Here is a 19152-nt window from a genome sequence, read left to right as displayed (position 1 = left end):
CTAATTATTCGATCGAAATGGTACTTTAACAGTGTACGAAACACTTCCCCTATTTTTTGGTAATATTGTGCATTGTTAAATGGTGTTAGTTAAGGAGTTTACTCGTGACTTTTAAAGGCAAAGTTGTATGAGTCAGCAGAACTCAATTTACAGATTCGAACACCCGCTATCCCCATCCCTTCCCGCTCCCTTTCTCTCACTTTCTTTATCGCTGCGTTTTTCATTTCTCCCTCAATAATACAGTTTTTCCTGATAATTATCAATACCAGCAGATAATTGGAGAGATCATAATAATAAGGATAGCAAGGTTTGATGAAATGACCGTAATAATGATTAATTTTTCCCAATGTATTTGTTTTTAGTATCCTTGGCTTGTCAGGTGATACCGTAATGATAAAGGGTTTGTCTATCGGCTGGAGCAGTCGCACTATAAGTATTCACTGCGCAATCGATAGAGACGGATTTTTCATCACTGTCAATGCTGCCCTGTTCTTTGTCTATGTCATTGTAGAAGTGCATTTGCAATACGACTCCTAACTATATACAAAATGGAGAAAGCTGACAATAGAATAACGGTCAATCACAAGTGAATCTTCATAATACACTCACGCAAAAAGCCCACGCTTATTGGTCAGTCAGTCAACAAATGTATCTATCTCTCTATTATATCTATTACTTTGTCTATATTTAACCCTTGGAGGGTTTAATTGGTATGTAATAATTATATATGTATTAGTATATATTATATATATCTATATATATATATATATGTAATATATATATATATAATTATATATATATGCACATATATATATATATATATATATATATATATATATATATAGATATATATATATATATATATATATAGATATATATATATATGACTGGTTAAAAATGTTCTGTAACAACAGAATTCCATCTAATAAAAGTAATAAAAGGAGCCCATAAAAACATCAAAATGTAGAGAGGAAAAGTACTATATTTCAGAGACTGCTGTCTCTCTCTTCAGGTATATGAATGAGAAAAGTTTACAGAAAAGGTGGTATTTATACCAAGAGATTCGTCCACAAGTAAGCCAATTTAGGTCACCCCTCTGATAATCTTCCTTTAATCTTCTTAAGCGTTGGTTGAATGAACACTGCGTCGACGATATCTGATATCCAATTCCCTTTTGAGATGTTCATTACCTGCTTCTCTTTATTAATGGCCGATTCCATCATTTGACTCTTGTACCGGCAGTTGCTGCTATAAATTACACGTGACATATTCCAGTTTATTCTATGGTTATGTTCATTTATATGGTTGAAAATAGCCGAGTTCTGTTGTCCATACCTAACTGACCGTTTGTGTTGTATTAATCTCTGGGGAAGTGATTTACCTGTAAATCCGATGTAAGATTGGTCACAGTCCTGGCATGGGATTATCATATTACCCCAGAGTCTTTGGGAGATGTCTTTTGTTGACGTTAATCAGGGATTTGGCTAAGGTATTATTGGGTAGGGTAATAAATTGCAACAAAAAACAAAAAAAAGGGTGGGATTTCCAAGGGTGCGGGTGAGGTGGGGGGGGGAAAAAAAGGGGGGGTTTAAAAAAACTCTCTTAATCGTCTTACAGATGGGGAATTTTATTTTATTGTTGGGTGTGCTCTGGTCTTGTGTTTAGGGGGTCGGTAGAAAATTACGTTTGCTTTTTGAATTGCTTTCTCAATTATATGGTCAGGATACTTTAAAGATGAAAGTTGCTTGCGAATTAGTTCAAATTCTTTTTCCAGGAAATCTGGGGAACAAATTCGTACGGCTCTTAAGAATAGGTTGCTAGCTACACCTATCTTGATAGTATTGTCATGATAGCTATTTTCAACCATATAAGTGAAACATAACCATAGAATAAACTGGAATATGTCACGTGTAATTTATAGCAGCAACTGCCGGTACAAGAGTCAAATGATGGAATCGGCCTTAATAAAAGAGAAGCAGGTAATGAACATCTCAAAAGGGAATTGGATATCAGATATCGTCGACGCAGTGTTCATTCAACCAACGCTTAAGAAGATTAAAGGAAGATTATCAGCGGGGGTGACCTAAATTGGCTTACTTGTGGACGAATCTCTTGGTATAAATACCACCTTTTCTGTAAACTTTTCTCATTCATATACCTGAAGAGAGAGACAGCAGTCTCTGAAATATAGTACTTTTCTCTCTACATTTTGGTGTTTTTATGGGCTCCTTTTATTAGATATATATATATATATATATATATATATATATACATATATATATATATATATATATATATATATAATATATGCACACTTCAGATTAAACTAAATATCACTTGGGAAAGTGTTTAGATGAAACAACATATTCATTTTCATTTTTATATACTCATTCAAAATCATTCAAACTTACAAGGAACAAGTAAATTCAGATTATATTAGTGATGATATATAGTCCCTTTGATAAACATATATCACAAGCATTTCTGGGCCAAGCCCGTGTCGCTTTGTGAAATATCCTTTTAGTTTATATTTCTAAGGTAAAAATTGCTAACATTACCAGAGAAAAAACCAAAATGGAATGTCAGAGTACTCTGACTCGCTCACCCTAAATAAAAAGAGGGTGTCGGTATGGTTTCTGGGGCGAGTGAAGCCACTACCACGGGCCTCTTGTCATTTAGATATCTCCTTCACAAAATCCCCCTGCTAGAGAGAGCTGATACACAGCCTGCGTCAGCAACTACTACTACCAACCCTCCCACGCTAACATCAGCGCCTCTAGCGGCCATCCTTTTCTTTTAGCAGATCTTACACACACATGTTTTTATTTGCTGTGTATTATTTCGCTTTCTCGTTGGATTTATCATCACGATGGAGCTCCAAGCTATTGCTGCAACTAAGTTAAGTACTGCTCAAGTGTTTCACATAATTTTAGCCAGTTAGGACCCGTTTTATTACCTTTATTTAGGTCTTATAACGGTGCCTCCACCGCATGGCTACAGGCTCACCTACCCGGTTCGCCTCGTGTGATTCATTTTCAGTTCCTGCGGTCCCCCATACCGTAGTAACTATTCTATGCAGTGCTTTATTATTATATGCCTTCGTGTCGTGCAAGATTCAGCTAAGATTTTGCTTATTTGACTATTCAGGGAATCCAGCTCGATTGAGCTCGTGCCTTTTTACCTTAGCTCAGTGTTCCTGCATGCATGTGCCTTTGTCTAGGTCTGTTAGGCATGTAGGACTCATGTCCTTTTTTCTCCTAGTCCTACCACCCTGGTAATTGCCCTCCGTTCCGACGTACCGGCAGAGTCCAGCTCCCGAGTGGTTAGGCGCCCTCCCTCCTGGGTCGGTTTCCTAGCCTCTCTAGGACGTTCCTTTCTCTTCTTCTATGATTCCCTTCCTTTCTTTTATATTATAATTTTATTCTGTAATTTTGGTGTAGCATGTTGAGACGGTTAGAGTACCCTAGGCTACCTCTTTGTCGGACCTACCGTCCTCGTGGTCATATCACGTTCACGGTGGGCCAGGCGATCGCACTGAGCCACCGGCTCATTACCCCTCCCTCCCTCCCCTACTTCTATGGGGGTCGGGGAGGCACGTTCCGCTCGCTCACGTTGCCATGACAACACCCGAGCTTTCTCCCCCCCTCCCCTCTACGGAGGGGATACGGTAGTCGTGTGTGGGGGTAGGAATTTATATATTATATCTTGTCATACCGTTCTCTCCTTAGGCTCCACGGGGGGTCTTGGGTGTGTTCGAGTCAGACTGGCCATCTGATTTGTCCGCTCTCGGTAGACCCTGGGGTCCCTATCGCTCTCTCCCCTCCCTCGGTCTTTCCCCCCCCCTTTCCGGCGGGATCGACTGGTTCCACCAGACCTTGGTGGGGGGGATGAAGGAGAAGAGCTCCATACATGCTTCCTGTCTTTGTTGTTTTTGTTTTATGTATACTCCGCTACCGGCGGAGCACCCTCTCATCGGGGTCTCCTTCGGTTGGCTTAATTTCTACGGCGGAGCTATGCTCCTCCTAGTCTATTTATATATTATCATTAGGTTAACTTTCTCTTGCTTCTCCCCGCCGTACTTGTTCCACCCCGGCGTTTAGTCTCGTTGCTAGTTTGGTGAAACCCCTTCTCCGGCGTACCGGAATCTGTTACTAGCATACTTGACCTATGGACTATCAAGAGAACAGGAGAAGGTTAACATATAATTATCCGCTCCGGCATATGGCAGAGCATTATATCTCTTAACGGGCTAGCCCCGTTAACTATTGTTGATACTCATGTATCCGTCCACTTACAGGCTACCAGGAGTCCGGCTGTAACACCGTACTCCAGGATCCCTGCGGTCATGAGATCTGCAGGACCCACGCCGTCTGCGCCATCTGCTTCGGGGACTCAGCGGTATGGCATCACGAGGTATGCTCGATATGTTACGAGCTGGTAGAACAATTTACCTCCGGTGTAAGTTTATGTCGAACTCTTTCCGCTGTATAATAGAGATATATGAATTTTCATGATGTATAATGAAATTTTGACATAAATGGACCTTTCTCCAGCCTTCCTAGAGGCCTGAAATAACTTTCTCTTACAGGCCTCCGCCGTGAAGGACGCTGTGACAGCCACCTTGAAGGCCTGGGTCGGCGGCTTTGGAAAGAACGTCGCGAAGGGGCAGCCATACATTTTGGATAAAGGTATGGTTCTCCGCCTCTTCTCCGGAGTGAAACCGACGTCCTACGTTGACCCGGCAGTGGCGGCCCCCTACATCTCGTCCATCCAGGTCCAGGTGGCCCAGGCGCTGGTGGCCCAGAGTAACCCCGAATTGGCAGACGACGTGGCAACTTTAGACCTCAACTTGGAACCGATGGCGGTAGGTAACCCAGGTGGTATGTTTGTTGAGGCAGGTTTGTTGGGGGCCCAAGGGCTTCCCTTAGGTCCTTCTGGATCTTCTTCTTCCCCTGTCCACTCTTCCACATCTTTTCAAGGATTTTCAGAGAGTGAGATTTTGGCCAGACCAAAATCCACTCAAGCTATCCCCAAAGTAAAGGGGAAACGAGAGATCAAGACCCTGGAGAAGACTAGGTCCAAAAAGACTACGTCTTCTGAGTCTCGTAAGTCTCCGGCTCACCTTCCCGGAGCAGAGAGAACGAAGTCATCTTCGTCCTCGCACTCCAAAGGGTCCAAGAGTAAATCCTCAAAGGATGAGGCTCAGGTCTCTGGAGATCCTCAGTCTTCTACCTCCACTGGGGCACGCCCAAAAACACCTCTAGTGTCTAAGGACCCAGCTCCTTTCGACACAGACGCATTTGCTGCAAACATCATGCAGCAAATGGGCAGTGTGGTGGGCAACCTAGTGCAGGATAAATTTGAGCAGATGTTATCACACATCTCAACATCCTTTGAGGAATCCGGCCAGTCTATCCGTAACATCTCGGAAAGGCTGGCCAATCAAGAGAACTTCATGGCGGGTCTCAGAGAGAACCCTCCAACAGTTCTCTCACAACCTACTGTTGCCGTCCAGGCTATGCCTGACTATGACTCCCTACCTCCCTTCTCTGCTAACAACCCATGGAGGGTAGCAGCGTACGCTCCGTTCAAAGACGGTATGCTGACGCTTCCTGACTGTGGCACTCGAAGAATAGAGGACTTTGAGTTCCACCCCACTGATCTACAACCTCCATTCATGGGTTACGCCCGTCTTACAGAGACGGCGTTTAACCTCTTCATTACCGAAAGTTTGTTTGGAGGTAGGTGGGTACCACCATTCAAGTCTACTACACCGCACCGGGTGCATAAAGGTGGTATGTATCGTAGTACCACCAAAACTCCTCTTTTCAGATAGGGACTTCCAATCATTCTGTAATTTCGGTTTGAAGAGTTTGGAGCAAAATAAACAGTATGACACGATGCCAGACGTATGATGAACCCAAAAAAATATTATTATTGCTTATAGTAGTGTGTAGGTGACAGATGAACTGCGTCTCAACAAAAATCACAAAACCAGACAAGCGTAAACATGTAATAACTTCTACCCAAGTAAAAAACCAGTTGTATCATCATTTACTGTATTTATTTATTTATTCACATTACATTTTACAAATAAAAGATATGAACACCAGATAAATGAAGGTAGAAATAAAGCCTTATAGTAACTTTATATATATAAAAAAACCAAACCAGAGAAAAAGCGATTTTTTCTGAGGACAAGAAACTTGAAAAATTAGTTTAGATACCCCTGATGCTCTAAAGTTGTTTTCTGTGATGAAACTAATCTTAGAAAACGTAGAAAATTGACATTGACCAATTTTTTGAAAGATATACTATAAAATTTGCGATTTCCATATTTATTGGCGGGGCTTTCGCTTTAGTTTTTGCTCTTTTTTTTGTTATTACGTGCTTATTTACGGTTCTATTTTTGATAATACTTTATGTGCATGTTCCAGGTGCGATATACCAACATTCTGTAAGACCGAATTTTCTATTCAAGACCGTAGTTTTCTCACCGACCACCAGTGTCCCTTGTACAAGGGACACTGAGTTTCACATTTTTTTTCATAAAATCATTTATTTTCCCTGTAGGATGATAAAACTAACAGAGAATATGCGTTATTATAGTGCTAATAATACCTGATAATTTCATTAGCCTGTCTTGATTAGTGTATTTTTGGCAAATATTTTTACGATCGGCACCCCTCCAAACTTGAGTCACTACCGAGAGATTCAGTTCGGCAGCAAAGCAATGTTTACATCTGCTCACCCACCCGGTAAAGAAGGGGTTAAGAGCCCCTTTACCATCTTTGTGGCAGACGAAGAGACCCCTACTCCGTTCACTACAAAGTTGACAGAGGTGACTATCCAGGCCGCCATGAAGGATGAGCCAATGCCGCAGCTCCGTGAAACGGAGCCAACATCCCTCCTGTTCCCCAGTTCTGAAGACCTGTGGATAGACCTACCAGCCACCATCACGGTAGGCAAACTCAAGCCAGACTGTGCAATAGCACAGTTTAGCGAGAGGCTCCCTAGATTACCTGACAATCTAATTCAGGCGGAATTTGATGCCAGGTCTAGACTAGGGAGAACGCTGAATGCCTTGACCATGACAGAGGTTGCTGCAATTACTTATGGCAGAGAACCTCTATTTAAGCTTTTAGCAAAAGCTCAAACTCATACAGTTCAGTCCGACCTTTACGACTTCGTGGTCGCACGAAGAAACTGTAGAAAGTATGTGCTCCAGGAGGCGACTATTCGCCACGAGCCTAACAAACTGCTCGCCGCTCCTATCTGGGGTGCTGACCTCTTCCCAGAAACTCTGGTGAATGAAGTTCAGCATGAGGCCACAAGGCTGAATCAAAGCCTTAAGGTCTGTTGGGGCCTTTCGGTTAAGAGGAAGCCTGAGACTTCTTCGGCATCTACTAAGAAGTCGAAGAAGCCCAGGAAGTTTACTCCCTATTAGGCTCCTCAACAACAGCAGATGGTCTAGGCAGTGCTAGTTTCTCAGGTGGTACAACCTTCCACCTCAAAGAACCAGGCTCAGCCTATCTTGTTCCTGACGCCTCAGAATCAACCCTCTACCTCGTTTGTTGTCTCGCCGGCCCTCAATCCAGTCTTTGAAGGCCAAGCATTCCAAACTTTTAATAAGTTTGGTAGAGGAAGCAGTGCTAGGGGTTCATTTCGCCAGAGACGTGGCGGAAGACCTCTCTTCAGAGGGAAACAATTTCGTGGAGGACGTGGTTCTCGACCGGCCCCAAGTCAGTGAGAACCCTCAGGTAGGAGGGAGACTGTTCCTCTATCAGCACAGATGGGGGTTCAGCAGTTGGGCACAAAGCATTGTGTCCAAGGGACTAGGATGGAGCTGGATGAAAGGTCCCCCTCCATCCAAGACCTTCTATCAGCAACCGACGACAGAATTGATAGAGTATGCCCAAGAACTACTTCAGAAAAGGGTAGTGTCAAAAGTCAAGCATTTAAAGTTTCAAGGTCGCTTGTTCAGCGTGCCAAAGAAAGGCTCAACCAAAAGAAGAATAATCTTAGACTTGTCCCGTCTAAACTTATTCATTCGTTGCGACAAGTTCAAAATGGTGACTATCTTGCAGCTGCGGACCTTACTTCCCCGTGGGGCCGTCACCACTTCTATCGATCTTACAGACGCATACTATCATATCCCAGTAGTGAGACACTTCTGCTCGTACCTAGGCTTCAGATTAGGAAACCAGGCATTCTCATTCAAAGTGATGCCTTTCGGGTTGAACGTGGCACCCAGGATATTCACAAAGGTGGCGGAGTCAGTAGTTCAACAACTCAGATCTCAAGGGATAATGGTAGTGGCGTATCTGGACGACTGGCTTGTTTGGGCAACAACCGTCGAAGAGTGCCGGAAAGCTACAGCCAAAGTAATACAATTTCTGGAATATCTGGGATTCCAGATAAACAAATCCAAGTCCAGGGTAACGCCGGACACTCGCTTTCAATGGCTAGGCTTTCAATGGGACTTGAAAGCCCACACTCTGTCAATTCCATCGGACAAGAAGAAAGAAATAGCCAAAGCTACGAGGCAATTCCTCAAGTGCAAAAAAGCATCAAGGAGAAATCAGGAAAGAATCCTAGGTTCTTTACAGCTCGCCTCAGTGACAGACGTTCTACTGAAGGCAAAGTTAAAGGATATAAATTGGGTTTGGCGTTCGAGAGCAAACAACAAGTCTCGGGACAAGTTGTCAGCCATTCCGCCGGTTCTCCGCCAGCATCTCCGCCCCTGGGCGGAAGTCAAGAATCTGTCCAAATTAGTGCCTCTTCAATTCCCCCCTCCGGCGTTGGTTATTCACACGGACGCATCTCTAAGCGGATGGGGAGGATACTCTCAATTCAAGAAGGTACAAGGACTTGGTCCCCTCAGTTCCGCCAGCTCCATATAAATGTATTGGAAGCCATGGCAGTGTTCCTAACATTGAAGAGGCTTCTACCAGCCAAGATCTCTCATATCAAACTGGTATTGGACAGTGCAGTGGTAGTACACTGCATCAACAGGGGAGGATCCAAGTCAAGTCATGTGAACCTTGTCATGGTAGCCATTTTTTCACTGGCAGCCAAGCACAAATGGCATCTATCCTCCACCCATCTGGCGGGAGTAAGGAACGTGATAGCGGACGCCCTGTCCCGGTCAGTTCCTCTAGAATCGGAAAGGTCTCTGGACAAGCTCTCATTCCAGTGGATATGCCAAAGGGTCCCAGGCCTCCAGGTGGATCTTTTCGCATCACAATCGAACCTCAAGCTCCCGTGCTATGTGGCTCCCAACCTGGACCCTCTGGCTTATGCCACAGATGCCATGGCCATAGATTGTAATCAGTGGAAGAAAATATCTTTCCTCTAGTGAATCTTCTATTGAAAGTCCTGAACAAACTCAGGACCTTCAAAGGACAAGTCACTCTAGTAGCCCCACATTGGCCCAAGAGCAACTGGTTCCCTCTACTTCTGGAATTGGGCCTCCACCCTCGACGGATTCCCAATCCCAAGCTCTCTCAACAAGTACAAATGAGGACTGTGTTCGCTTCCTCAGGAATTCTCAAAACCCTAACTTTATGGACTTCATGAAGTTTGCGGCTAAGAGAGATGCTAATATCGATCCTCAAAATATCCTCTTCTTAGAATCAGATAAGAGAGAATCAACGTTACGTCAATATGACGCAGTGGTTAAGAAACTAGCAAATTTCCTGAATGAAACACAGTCTCGAACCATGACTACTAACTTGGCTATTACATTCTTCAGATCATTATATGAAAAAGGTTTAGCAGCCACTACTATTACTACTAATAAGTCGGCTCTAAAGAAGATTTTTCAATTGGGATTCAAAATAGACTTAACAGATTCTTATTTCTCGTCTATTCCCAAATCGTGTGCTAGGCTCAGACCAACAGAAGAGACCTAGCTCAGTGTCATGGTTCTTAAATGATGTTCTCAGATTGGCCTCAAACACTGATAACAATTCATGTAAATATATATCTTTACTAAGGAAAACACTCTTCCTCTTAAGTCTGGCCTCAGGAGCCAGAATATCTGAACTGTCGGCTCTCTCCAGAGATCCAGGCCACATAGAATTTCTCCCCTCAGGAGAAGTTCTCCTTTCCCCAGATAGAAAATTCCTGGCCAAAAACAAGGACCCCTTAATGAGATGGGCCCCTTGGAAGGTACCTCACCTTCCTCAAGACCCTTCTTTATGTCCAGTAACCACCTTACGATCCTTCCTCTCAAGGACATCTTCTAGATCATCAGGTCCTTTATTCTTAAGGGAGAAAGGTGGCACTATTTCCTTAAAAGGAATTAGACAGCAAATCTTGTACTTTATTAAACAAGCCAATCCAGATTCCTTCCCTAAAGTCCATGACATTAGAGCTGTAGTCACCTCAATTAATTATTTCCAACACATGAATCTCGATGACCTTAAGAAATATACAGGCTGGAAGTCACCGACAGTATTCAGACGCCATTACCTGAAATCCTTAGAAGCTTTAAAATTTCCAGCAGTGGCAGCGGGAAACACAGTTTCCCCTGACCCTGTCTTGGTTAGCCATAGATCCAGATCTCCTTTCTACCTGCCTCACTAACATCCTTCCTGCGACCCTACCACCAGGTTCACCACTAACTTATAAGCCTTAGTTGCAAAGGCCATAGAGTGAGGTTTTCCTTATTTTTTTGCTAGGAATCCTCACATTTGTATATATTTCATATTGTATATATTGCCTTAAGGGGGCCGGCCGGAACGCCTATATATGGAGGTATAGGGCGAAAAATGCAAAGTCATGAAAAAATTCATGGAGCTTCATATGGCAATTGAGAATACGTATACGAAATATTTCGTCAAAATTCCTCTTACTTTCGTAGTTACAGGGTAATTAGTTAACGTAACTCAATAAGCCTAAAACATTGATCCGTACAAGAAAATGCAATATTTCCTCCATTATCGTAAATTTTGATAATTATTGTCAAAGAAATTGGGAGAAATGGCATCTGTAGACATTCCCCGAGTCGAGAAGGAGACTTCAGGCCAAGTCCACTGTCCAGTCCTGATTTAGTGCGATTACAGACGTCGAGTAGTCTACACGTTCCATTTCACCTCTGACATACGCCTGCGTTTACGTATGTTTTTGTAGGTTTCGGCAAGAATTTCATCATGCCAATGAGGAAAAGACAAGGAAAACATCTTGCTAATATACAGACGAAGAAAAATCGCTCAAGTATTATTACAGAATATCATAATATATGCGTAGTTAGTGAAGAGAGAGGGGAGGGTTGCTTAGTAACGCCCCCGTCTTGCTTGACAGCACACGTCACACTGTGCCCAAGGCTACGACGATCTTTGAGCAAAGAGATCTTCATTCATGATAAATAACAAAGTTTTGGTTTTTTAATACCCAAAATAGAATATGAAATTCATAATAATCATGATTTATTAAATTGTCTTTGTAAAAAAAAGAGTACGCCTTCGAGTTTCACCTCTTGAAATTCTCTTGCATTTACGTTTGTTTATCTTTGTTTCGGGCAAGAATTTCATCATGCCAAAGAGGAAAATACAAGGAAAACATCTCGCTAACATACAGAAGAAGAAAATTCGCTGTAATAAGCCGAGTTAGCGAAGGGGAGAGAGAGAATTGCGTAGGAAGGAGTGCCCCATCTTGCCCAAATCAAGCAGTGGCCCCAGGCTAGCGATATATGAGCAAAGGGATCATCATTTATGATTAAATTATGACAAATAAAATAGTTTTGGTTTATTAGTACACAAAAAAGAAATATACATTCATAATAATCATTATTTATTAACATTGTCTTTATAGAAATACGAAGGAAAACTTTGAACGCCCGTATCTCAAAACTATACTTATTGACCTTCAAAATCTATCTTCTCACTTAGTTTTAAAGCTATAACATTGAAATTTGGTATATAACTCAGGAAGACATTATAGAACAATCAAATAGAGCCCTTTTTTCCAATTTTTGTTTCATATTTTTTTTATAAATTTTTTTCTCCTGATTTATAAGGTTTATTTTTTTACCATATTGAAAAATTCATATCTTGCAAAAAAATGACTTTTAGAAAAAAAACTCTCCATTCGATTGGAGGTCTACATCAGGTCTATATATGGTAGTAATCCCAAGTCTTAATATTAAATATCAAGGGATAGGAGATAGATTTGAAAAATGGTTATTTTTTTTTTTTTTTTTTTCTTTTCGGGATAAATCGCCCTGGCGTCACAAAACTGAAGGTCAGAGGCGAAAATCATATGCGGTTTGGAGATGTCCCAAGTCACCTTATTAAGTGGTATGAATATTAAAGTCCTGTCCTTGAAAAAGGGCATTAGCCGGCCGGCCCCCTTAAATTTTATTATCCTATTGTACTCCTATAATCTTTATTAGTAATAAGAGTAATCTAGCTAGTCTAAGTTAGTTTAAGTATAAATCCATTAATTTGTATGATTTACAAGATTATATTTTCAATTTTTTACTTTAATTTTTACTTTTATTACTTTCCTTATTTTGTTGTCAATTTACCAAGCTTGTGGCAATTCTCTGGTACTATTTCACAAAGCGACACGGGCTTGGCCCAGAAAAGGGATTTTGATGAAGGAAATGTCGCCCAGTCAAATCCCCCCTTTTTTTATTAACCCCACCCTTTAGCCCAAGCTTGGTTCTCTGATATTAAAGGATGGCCGCTAGAGGCGCTGATGTTAGCGTGGGAGGGTTGGTAGTAGTAGTTGCTGACGCAGGCTGTGTATCAGCTCTCTCTAGCAGGGGGATTTTGTGAAGGAGATATCTAAATGACAAGAGGCCCGTGGTAGTGGCTTCACTCGCCCCAGAAACCATACCAACACCCTCTTTTTATTTAGGGTGAGCGAGTCAGAGTACTCTGACATTCCATTTTGGTTTTTTCTCTGGTAATGTTAGCAATTTTTACCTTAGAAATATGAACTAAAAGGATATTTCACTGGGCGACACGGGCCATTGCCCAGAAATAGATTTTTCCTTCGTCAAAATCCCTTTTTTGGTCTGTTGCCGTCTAAGAATAAAAAACGAGCGACTCCTCAATTATGACAGTTTACAGATTCTGCAAAATAGATACAAACCTGTGAAAGACATAAGAAAATTAATTTTTAAACTGATTAAGAATGAGGCAAAAACGGGATGCCTTCTTTATAACAAAAACCTTGTATGTTAAATGTCAGAAAATAGGACAATAGGTAACACTTAAGCAGTCTTCATAAATGACCGTCCCAATTGTAAGAAAAAAATGTGAAATCCTTTTTGGAACCTGTCTCAAAAATAGGTATGTACTATATGAATATAGTAGTACGTTACTTTACATTAATGATAATTAATATAATTCAAGATGCATGAAGCTCAGCTCATTCACTAAACTCAGTATGGTACAAGAATTGCATCCTTCTTACTCATCCTTCTTACTGGCGTTAGATTAATAGAAACGAAATTGTAGTGCAATATGAATGGAGATACACAGACACACAATGATATTATGATATTGATAGTAGTTTCCCCAAAATTATACCCATTTTGTTTGTTTTTCCTTTACGGCAATTCACTTGCTGATGTAATAAGGAAGTAGACAAAGCTCCACCTACTTGGGGATTTGGGAAAAGTGAGCAGACCTTGTCTGTCATGTCTTTGGTGAACATGGCGAAAGTCATACACTCTTTAGCCTACTCTCATTTATATAATTTAAGAAAATGTAATAATAATAATTAAATTAACACAGAATTTACATAAGGCAGGAAAGTGGGTGGCCAAGACGGGAAGGCCAGGATGGTGAATTGAGGGAGGGATGAGGAGGGAAAGGGGGAGGGAGGTAAGGGGTAAAGGATGTTTGGAAGCTAGGTCGACAGTGCTTGGCAGCAGCTTGTAAGTCAAGAATAAATGCCTTAACTAACACCATTTGACAATGCACTGTATTAGCAAAAATTAGCGAGAGGTATCTTGTACACTGTGTTAAAGTACTAATTCGATCAAATAATTAGTTTGAAAGATATTTGAGAAAAACGATGACTCACAGTCCCTAAAATGCATAGTAGGTTTAGCATAGGCTAGCATGATAATTATTTGGAATCCATGTGTTATTAATAACTGGTAATTCATGTTCCATCAATTCTACACACTTAAACTGTGGGATTGGTGATATAGTGGAAAGGATAAATAGTTCTAGGTATGAGGAAAGTCTGCAAAATGTGTAATTTTATTTATATATATATATATATATATATATATTATATATATATATATATATATATTATATATATATTATGTATACACCAATAATATCAATTCATTAAAGAAAATACCATTGTGAATTAGTAAGATTTTATCTTATGTTTAAAAAAATTATCGAAGAATGAAGGAAATCCCAGTCTTCTCTGTTGAAGGAAATCCCAGTCTTCTCTATAACCTTTCCAGGTACTAAAACTGTCAGATATATATCATGTTCTGTGACAGCCAAAAGGGGGAAGAGCTGGGGGAGAGCTGCAGTGTTGCATCAGTGGTCCTGACCTTTATTTCCCCCACCCCCTCTCTCTCTCTCTCTCTCTCTCTCTCTCTCTCTCTCTCTCTCTCTCTCCTCTCTCTCTCTCTCATTTACTGAGACTCGAGATTTTTATGTACTTGTACTATTTGTTTTTAATACTTTCAAATAATAATAATAATAATAACAACTGTAATTACAAAATTCATATGTGATAGTATTTTAAAGAAATACAATACGTACTAATCTATCCATGTCACTTTTAATTAAGGTTAACTCTCTCTCCTCTCTCTCTCTCTCTCTCTCTCTCTCTCTCTCTCTCTCTCTTTTGCCACACAAGATAATAATGAGTCATAGTGGTAATGCCCTCCCTCTCTTTCGCTGGAAGCGTTATAAACAAAGAAAGAGATAAACACTCTCTCTCTCTCTCTCTCCTCTCTCTCTCTCTCTCTCTCTCTCTCTCTCTCTCTCTCTCTTTTTACCGAGATGAAAGAATTTTTATGGTACTAGTATGTAAAATGTTTATTGATAATTTCAGTTATTTAATAATAATAATAATAATAATAAAACTAATTACAAAATTCATAATAGTCGTATTTTAAAGAGATGAAAATGACCTTTCCATTTCACTTGTAAGGATAATTCCTCTTTCTTACTGAGATTAGAGAATTTTTATGGTAGATGCACATGTTTATTATATTTTCAAATAATAATAATAATAATAATAATAATAATAATAGAAGTAGTAATAATACGATAAATAAATAATTTCAAAAGAAAATTCTTCCCGTTTGTCTTTTTCTGTATCAATTTCCCACCTCAACTCGAGTGACACTCAAGCTTAAACAATGCCATACAATGGTCAACGAATTTAATGGTTTTATGTAATCTCTCTCTCTCTCTCTCTCTCTCGTTCTCTCTCTCTTCAATCTTCTCTCTCTCTCTCGTTCTCTAATCTCGTCTCTCTCTCTCTCTCTGTTCTCTCTCCGTTCTCTCTCTCTCTCTCCCTCTCCAAATAGATCTCTCTCTCTCTCTCTCTCTCTCTTACTTTGAGGATGAGATCATTTTTCATGGACGTGTATTTAATAAGTTTATCATTAATATTTTCCAATAATAATACTATAAGTACAAAATTCATATCTGAGTATTTTAATTACAATAATCATTCCATTTCTCTCTTTTAAACAACTCTCTCTCTCTCTCTCTCTCTCTCTCTCTCTCTCTCTCTCTCTCTCTTCTCTCTCTCTCTCTCTCTCTCTCTCTCTCTCTCCACAAGATACTTGTCATACATTTGGTGTTTTTTATTTCTTCCTTTTATCTCTCTCGCTCTCAGCAAAAGAATTGATAGACAGACAAACATAATTGCACAGTCCTCTCTTTCTCTCTTCTCTGGAGAAATATATGTATTTATGGGAGGGGGAAAAGTTGCCTACAGACTTCATTTCAATCTATTGAAACCTAAGGAGTTATTTCTCTCTCTCTCTCTCTCTCTCTCTCTCTCTCTCTCTCTCTCTCTCTTCTTGTATTTTAATGAAAATATACAGTAATTTGTGAATACACAGTGTTGCACATGAAAAAAGTAAATTAGTGATAATTTTAGAGATACGGCCCTAAGAAAAATTGCAAATTAGTAGTGAAATTTTTCCCTGTGGACATGTTTTCAAGAACGTCGTTCCGGCTTATACAGACTTGGACGGGTCGGGTTACGACGCGTCTTAAGAACGGAACCCCCGTCGTAACCCGGGGACCGCCTGTATATATATATATATATATATATATATATATATATATATATATATATATATATATATATATATATATATATAGTGGAATATAGTAATAGAAGAGCTAATGCAAATGTCTTGTGCTCTAATGTCCATCTAAATCATCACGTTATAACAATGCAATTTATGTGTTTTGCTTTATTATTTTTTATTTACTCCACAGCAAATGGCTGATTTGCTTGCAAGATACAAGTCAGAGTATGAAGTAAAGTTGGCAGCAGCAGAATTGCAGATGCAGCATATGCAACTAGCATATGAAGGGAAACAATCCACTAAGGTAATGTATTGAATACATGAGCTTTTTTATTTTTATATCTAAAAGTCAGAGACTAAAGGAGTTATATTCTTTGGTATCATATCTCAGTACGGTAAGGACAGCATTTCGCCAGATGTCCGTCCTTCCTCTGTACATACTTTTTATGCCATATACTAAAATGTAGAGCATTTCACAGCCTATCTGCCGATAGATATGTCATATAAAAATGTACTCTTTGCACAAAGATAGATGTATATTTTCAGCTGTGAAGAAACAAACACAGTGGGGGCTCTGTCCCTTTTTGTATGTGCGTGTGTGACGGACACTACATTTCCGTCCTCACTGCTGCCTCATATACAGCCCTCTATGTTCTATAAAGTTAGTTAGAACTTTCTCCGTGTTTGATTCCTGTCCTCACAACTGGTGATCTTCCGGATTAGGAAGGTAGCAGCTCAGGCCACCTACCCCAGAAAACCTTTAGAACCCATACAGCACTCATTCTAGGTTCTCTGGTCATATACGTGGTCAACCACAACACCATTAGCCGACTCAAAACGGCACGTCCTCTACAGGAGTGTTTTGGCGTTTATCTCACGGTCTGGCCCACCATTTACGACACCTGTCGACCATAAGAGTGAGCTGGCGGACATGAAGAACTCTGCTCAAAACTGTAGTTCATTCTGGTTCTTCAACTCCCAGACCTGTGGCACGATCCATGTTCTCCCCACGTGGTCCACCGATGCCCCAATCAACATCCTTGCACATTGCCACCGTGCCGGCGGAGCCCCACTCCATCAAACTGCTGCCCTTCTCCAGACAGAACGGCACAGCCTGGCTACACTGCACAGAGATCCAGTTCCGGCTCCAAGGGATCACAAGGGAAGGAACCAAGGCAGACCTCATCGCTGCAGCCTTCCTGGAGGACGTGTTCAACCGCCTCGCCCCCTGGCTGGCCAGCCAGCCCAAAATGCTGCCCTACGAAGGCCTTAAGACCCAGCTCATCAAGGCCTTCTCCCTCCTGGTCCCCGAGAGAGCCGCCCACATCTTCGACCTGGTGGTCAATGCCATGACCACCACGGACCCAAGGCTAGCCTGGCACAAGCTCCAGGACCTGGTACTACTGCTAGAGGTGGACCACCAAGGACCCAGGGAGAAGGTAAGCCTCCTTAGACAGCTCTTCCTCCACCAACTCGCGCCCCAGGTCCGCAGCCAGACCCCCAACGCGGAAGACCTGGAAATGGGGAGCCTTGTGGAGTGGGCCACCTGTTCACCGCCACCCAGGCCACAAAACTCTCTGCTCCACCATCAGCCAACAACCTGCAGCAGGAGGAACCCAAGGAGGCAGGGATCAGCGCAGCCTTCTAGAGAAGGAGAACCTCGCAACTCGCCAGGACAATGGTTGGTGCCGCTTCCACCAGAAGTTCAGCAGTAAGGCGAGGAAGTGCGAGCCCCCCTGCTCCTTCATGTCTCCAAAAAAACGACAGAGGCAGCAGCAGTAAGTAAGTCTCGCCCCAGAGGATTTTATGTCGAGGACACCATCGCCGTCCACAGGATGTTGGTTGACACTGGTGCCATGCAGTCAGTGTTCCCACCATTGGCAGAGGACTGCAGCAATGCCTCCGACGCCCCGACCACCCTCATAACCGCCAACGGAACTCCCATCTGCTCCTATGGCACCAGGACCCAGACCATCGCATTCCTGGGCCGGACTTACACCTGGCCCTTCGTCATCACCGACGTACGAATCCCTCCCCTGGGGGCAGACTTCCTAGCCCACCACGGGCTCTTAGTGAAAGTAGCCCGCCAATGCTTCCTCGACACTGAGACCTGCCTCTCTCGCCCACTCACCACAGGACCCAGGGCGCCCACCATCTGCTCCATTTTTCCTCGCAGGCAAGCCTCCCTCCTACAAGAGTTCCCGGACGTCGTCTGACCCAAGCTTCTCCAGGTGGCAGGGTCTGTGCCCAAGCACAGTGTATACCATTGCATTGACACCAAGGGTCCCCAGACGCATGCCAAGTTCCGCCGCCTCCTGCCGAAGCTCTTTTATGAAGTCAAGAACACGTTTGCGGAAATGGAGCAGATGGGCACCTGTAGGAAGGCTGTGAGCCCGTGGGCATCCCACCTCCACATGGTGAATAAGCCAGGTGGTATGTGGAGGCCCTGCGGCGACTACTGCTGCCTGAACCTCATCAACAAGCCAGACAGTTACCCCCTGCCTAACATGCAGGACCTCACTGGGCCTCTCCACGGAGCAAAGATCTCTAAAATCAACCTCTTTGAAGTCCTGCTTTCAGGTTCCCATCCATCCCGATGACATCCCGAAGACAGCGATCATCACACCCTTCGGGTCCTTCGTGTTCGCCTTCTCCACCTTCAGCCTGTGGAACACTGGAGCCACCTTTCAGCGCCTTATGGACAGCATCCTCGGTGACCTACCCTTCTGCATCTGCTATATGGATGACATCCTCATATTTTCCAGATTGCCAGAGGAGCACCTGAACCATGTCCGTGTCGTCCTCAAGCGCCTACAGGAGAACGGGCTTGTCGTCCATTTCGACAAGTGCACCTTCGTCGCGGAGAAGGTGGATTTCCTCGCCCACAA

The 19152-nt window shown here is 42.2% G+C and overlaps 1 protein-coding gene across 2 annotated transcripts in view; it reads left to right on the top strand.

The window, feature by feature from the left end:
- LOC135220847 (centriolin-like) overlaps positions 1-16608 on the top strand; it is a 601514-nt gene extending 584906 nt beyond the window's left edge. For both annotated transcript variants that reach the window (XM_064258407.1, XM_064258408.1), the window contains exon 17: positions 16455-16608. In XM_064258407.1, coding sequence (XP_064114477.1) covers positions 16455-16580 — 126 coding nt within the window. In that variant the 3' untranslated portion in view covers positions 16581-16608. The remainder of the gene's footprint in view (positions 1-16454) is intronic.
- The last annotated feature ends 2544 nt before the right edge of the window (positions 16609-19152 follow it).

The sequence above is a fragment of the Macrobrachium nipponense genome, chromosome 2, assembly GCF_015104395.2.
Source record: "Macrobrachium nipponense isolate FS-2020 chromosome 2, ASM1510439v2, whole genome shotgun sequence".
Taxonomy (NCBI): Eukaryota; Metazoa; Arthropoda; class Malacostraca; order Decapoda; family Palaemonidae; genus Macrobrachium; species Macrobrachium nipponense.
The sequence above is the reverse complement of the archived record's forward strand: the minus strand, read 5'-3'. Positions and strand labels throughout refer to the sequence as shown.